The sequence below is a fragment of the Eimeria necatrix genome, genomic scaffold, assembly GCF_000499385.1.
Source record: "Eimeria necatrix Houghton genomic scaffold, Enh_scaff1306, whole genome shotgun sequence".
In the NCBI taxonomy this organism is placed as follows: Eukaryota; Apicomplexa; class Conoidasida; order Eucoccidiorida; family Eimeriidae; genus Eimeria; species Eimeria necatrix.
In genome coordinates, this window is record NW_013652059.1 from 1 (window position 1) to 5,000 (window position 5,000).

At 57.4% G+C, this 5,000-nt stretch overlaps 1 protein-coding gene across 1 annotated transcript; it reads left to right on the forward strand.

The window, feature by feature from the left end:
- Nucleotides 1-177: 177 nt before the first annotated feature.
- Nucleotides 178-2,238, forward strand: ENH_00010410 (major facilitator superfamily domain-containing protein, putative; the record flags this gene model as incomplete). Its single annotated transcript, XM_013578799.1, has 2 exons — nt 178-1,578; nt 1,698-2,238. Coding segments are annotated over 2 exons (1,942 nt in total), but the record flags the coding sequence as incomplete, so codon positions are not given.
- Between the last annotated feature and the right edge of the window lie 2,762 nt (nt 2,239-5,000).

Consider the following 5,000-nt stretch of genomic DNA (forward strand, 5'->3'; position numbering starts at 1 on the left):
GGTCTTCCCGGGGGCCTCCTCCCGGGGGGCCCCCGGGGGGCCCCCCCGGAGGCGGGGGGGCCCCCTGGGTGTGTGGGGTTCGGTGCGGATATGGGGCCCCCCTGGGGAAGCAGCAGCAGCAGCAGAACTCTGCGAGTTGCTGCCGCGGGAGCTGCTGCTGCTGCTGTACATGTGCAGCGCGCTGCTGACTGGCTGCGTCTACTTCGGCTTTCCCTCATTGCGGCGGATGCTGCTGTCCTCTGGTGCCTACGCGTGGCTGTGCCCCCCGCCCGCGTCTCCCGCTGCTGCTGCAGCAGCAGCAGCAGCAGCAGCAGCAGCAGCAGCAGCAGGAGAGGGACTGCTGCTCTGCGACGCTCAAGATGCTGCTGTGGCTCCCCTCTTCACCGTGGCAATGGTCAGCCACTCTCTTATGTCTGCTGGAGCTGGGGCTTTGCTGGATGCTGTGGGGCCCAAGAGAACTGCGCTGCTGGGGCAGCTGCTGGCAGCAGCAGGCTGGCTGCTGCTGGGGCTGTCGCAGCAGCAGCAGCAGCTGTACTTCGCGGCCTTTTGCTGCATCGGGCTCGGCACTGACACGGGCTATTTGCCGCTGCTGCGGATTGTGGCGAAGTTCGGAGACAGACAAGGAGTAGTCTTTTCTCTTTTGGGGACTGCATGCACTGCGTCTTTCGCAGTGCCTTTGCTGCTGGAGTTCATTTGGCAGCAAAACCCCTCCTGGGCCTTCTCCTCCGTTTGCTTCCTCTACGTGCTGCTCGGCCCCTGCTGCTGCGCGCTCCTCGCGCTGCTGCTGCTGCCCTGGCGCGACCACAAGCCACTGCAGCAGCAGCAGCAGCAGCAGCAGCAGCAGCAGAAGCCGCTCCCGCTCGAGGCCTGCGCCAGCCCCACCGCCAGCGGAAGCAGCCTCCCCCTCGCCCTTCCTCCCGCTCCCGCTGCTCCCGCTGCTCCTGCTGCTGCTGCTGCTGCTGCTGCTCCCCCCCCAGCAGCAGCAGCAGCAGCAGCAGCAGCGGCAGCGGGGCCCGAAGACAGCAGCAGCCAGGGGGAAGGCAACACCGAGAACGCGACGGCGGCCTCGAGCGCAGCAGCAGCACAACAACCAGCAGCAGCAGCAGCAGCAGCAACAGCGGAGGAGCTGGAGGACGGGGCGACGGCCGTGGCCGTGTACGACGCAGCAACAGCAGCAGCAGCAGCAGCAGCAGCAGCGGGGGAGTGCCGGCGGGCGCCGCGGCGCGGCGGGTGCAGCCGCCTGTGCTGGTTGTGGCGGGGCCAGCGGCGCGGCGGGAGCAGCAGCAGCAGCAGCAGCCTGAGCCTCAGCAGCAGCAGCAGCAGCAGCAGCAGCAGCAGCAGCAGCAGCAGGAGTTTCCGCGCGGACCTGCTGTCGCTGCACTTCCTGTGCATCCCGCTGGTGGCTGCTTCGCAGCAAATCGCCATCTCCTTCTACCAAATGGCGGGGCCCCGTCTCTTGGGGGCCCCCGTGGCTTCTTTAATGGACACTTTTTTGTCTTTTGCTTTTATTCCCTGTCTCCTCATCGGCGCAGCCATCGACTTCATCGGCATTTACTCCATTCTCTGTCTCATCAACACGTTGGGCTTTTGCGCCTACCTCACGACCCTGGGGGCCCCCAGGGGGGCCCCCAGGGGGGCCCCCAGGGGCCCCTGCTGCTGTCGCTGGTGTGCTTCTGCGGGTACGTGTCGCTGGACAGCGAGTTGATATTTTGCTGCGTCAGCAGCAGGTTCAGCAGCAAACACTTCGGGAGACTTTCTGGGATTGCGCAGGCCGTGGGGGGCCTCGTGTCTTTGATTTCGATTCCTCTTTATAATTCTGTCTCCGTGAAGTGGCAGCGGGGGGACTGCAGGCCCGTGGCCTGGGCGCTCACGCTGCTGCTGGCCTGCATGTACCCCGTGATGCTGTGGCTGGGCTGGGGCTGCTGCTGCTGCTGCTGCAGCAGCAGCAGCAGCAGCAGCAGGCGGGCGGCCGACAGGGCCAGGAGGCAGCAGTCCTACGCCGCCAAGCTGCTCACCTACGCGCCCCGCAGACGCGCCAATAAAACAGCAGCTGCTGCTGCAGCAGCAGCAGCAGCAGCAGCAGCAGCAGCAGCAGCATCGCAACCCGCGGCCCCACTGGCTCTCGAAGAGGGGCCCCACGCCGGGGCCCAGGGGGGGCCCCCAGGGGGGGGCCCCCAAGGGGAGGGCCCCACAGCAAGTTGTGAGCAGGGGGGCCCCCGGGGCGCATGCAATGTGTAGGGGAGGAAAGAAATAATGAGACAAGAGAAGAAATAAGTGAAAGAGAAATTAAAAAGAAATAAATGAAAAATGAAATAAGTGAGAAAGACAAGAGGAGGGGGAAGTTGAGACAAAGAAGTCCAAAAAAGGAATAAAGGAGATTAGAAAAAATGGAAAAAAATCAACACACATATTAGCGGGGGCCCCAAAAGGGGGCCCCACGGAGGCCCCTTCGAGGGGCCCCAGGGGCTCTCAACAGAACCCCCAGGGGCCCAAGGGGGCCCCTCAGAGGGGCCCCAAATGGGTTCGGAGGTGTCCCTAAAATACCCTTCGGGAGGCCCAATTGGGGGCCCTTGTGAGGGCCCGAGGAGGTCCCAAGGGGCCCCCAAGGCGCCCAAGAAAGCCGCCACAAAGGGCCCCCAAGGGGCCCCCTTGGGCCCCTTAGAAGGCCCCAGGGGCCCCCAAAAGGGGCCCCAAGGGGCCCCCAAGGGGGGCCCCTGAGGGGCCCTGAAGGGGCCCCTGAAAATGGCGCCGGTTTTTGTGTTCGCGTCGGCGGCATATGTGTGTTCACGGCTGAGCATGTTTAAAAGAAAAGTAAAGTGAAATAAAACGAAATAAAATGAAAAGAATAAAATAAATAAATTAATAAAATAAATAAAGAGGAATTCAGACGCCAAAACACTTAAGTCGCTTCCTGAAATGCGCGCATCGCAAAGGTATGTGCATGTAAGCCGCGCTGTACGTACACTGCAAATGCCGCATGCAATTTCGCAAAGCTGCTCAAGTGGAATTAAACATTAAATAAATTGCCTTATTAAAGTCCCTAAAGAATTGTTCTCTGTTTCTCGTTGCATGCATTGGTGGATTCTGATTTTAAAGAAGGCTGTGGCGCGGGTTCTGCGGTGTACGTACACCGCAGGTGCATGCGCAGCTGCGGTGTACGCGCACCTGCGGTGTACGTACACCGGCGGCTTGCGCGCATTTTATGGTCCGTGTTTGCGACTGCATGTGGCACATTTAAATCCAAAGAAAGCCTTTTAATGCCGACAATATTCCTTTTTACCTTTTGCGCCGAGAGGTCTATTTGCAGCGCGTCTTGGGTGTATTTGTTGAACTTGCAAATTTGCTGTCTTGTTATTTGCATGTTTGTATTTATTCCCTCTGCTAAAGTCTCTTCAATTAATTATCTTTTATGTGAAATGTAAATCTTCTTTTTCTCATTTATTCAAATTATATTTCTCCGGCTTAGCTCTGCAGCTGCGGCAGCCTCTCCGGCGCGCAGCCCCTGTGCGGATTTGCATGCATTAGAATATGTGAAAAGTTTCTTCAAATTAATTTAAATTTTAAATTCAATTCGAAAGGCGGTTAACTTCAGAGGCGTCTTTCTGGCGTTCTGCCCCACGGCATTTGGGGGACTTTCTCGAGAACTTTGCGGCGCCTCTCCGGCCAGCTAGCTAGCTAGCTAGCTAGCTAGCTAGCTAGCTGGCTGGCTGGCTCGCCAGGTGGCTAGCTAGCTAGCTGGCCACCTGGCTAGCTAGCCAGCTGGCTGGCTGGTGGGTTGGCTGGCCAGCAGGCCGGACGTACACAGCTAGCTAGCTAGCCAGCTAGCTGTCTGGCTGGCTATTTACAGCTAGCTAGCTGGCTGGCTGGCTAGCCAACGGGCTAGCTAGCCGCTGCATAAGCCAGCTAGCAAAAGAACTCAAAAAGGGCCAGCTCGTGACACACTGAAGAGAAGGTTTCGTCTCTCCTGTCTTGTGTTTGCAACTCAAATAGCTCCCCTAGGGTTTAGGGTTTAGGGTTTAGGATTTAGGGTTTAGAACAAAAACGGGGGGCAGGCTCAGAGTAGACGCAGGAAAAGGACCGGACAAAGACCTCAATCTCGCAACACAAGGGTTTAGGGTTTAGGGTTTGGGGTTTGGCACACAGGGAGCAAAAGGCTCAGGGTCTTTTGAAGGGCCCCACAGGGGCCTCTGTGGGGCCCCTGTGGGGCCCCTGTGGGCCCCCTCAGGGGCCCCCTAGAGCACTTCAGGGGTCCCGTGAAGCCCTTTAGGGGCCTTTGGGGGCCCCTGAGGGTACCATGGGGGCCCCCAGAGTCCCAGGGGCCCTGAAGGTTGCTTAAAACCCTTTAAGGCTCCTGGGTCTTCCTTGGGCCTCTGAGGCCCCCTTTATATGGGCCTCTTGGGGGCCCCCGGGGGCCCCCAGAAGGCCCGTAAGCCCAGCTGGGGGCCCCCCTTGGGGCCCTGTTGCTGGGGGCCCCCCTTGGGGCCCTAGTGGCTGCCTCTTTCTGATTGAAATAAATTATTTTATTTTTACTTTTATGTTTTTAGGGAGGCGGCCAATATGCGTGCAAACTCCTGCTTGTTTTCTTGACTGAAGACTCTGAAGATGCACTCTGGCTTAAGGTCTCCCTAGGGTTTAGGGTTTAGGGTTTAGGGTTTAGGTTTTAGGGCTAAGCAGTCAGACGAATGAGTGAATGCAGTTTATTACAACAGGTTATATCTTTCTTCCGGGTGCATCACATGCAATAAAATAATAACGAATAAAGAGAGAAGACAAATAAATAGATAACTATGTCTCCTTTTTGTTATTAAAGGGGAAAATGAAGGAAAAATAAAAAAAAGAAAAAATTAATTATTGAATTAAATCTCAGCTGCAGCAGAGGAGCTGCTGGTGCCTTGAGTGAGCAGCAGTGACCTCTGCTGCGACCAGCTGGCAAAGGGCAAAGTATTTCGATTTAAAAGTATTTTTTCGAAATTAAAATGAAAGAAATTATAAATGAAATT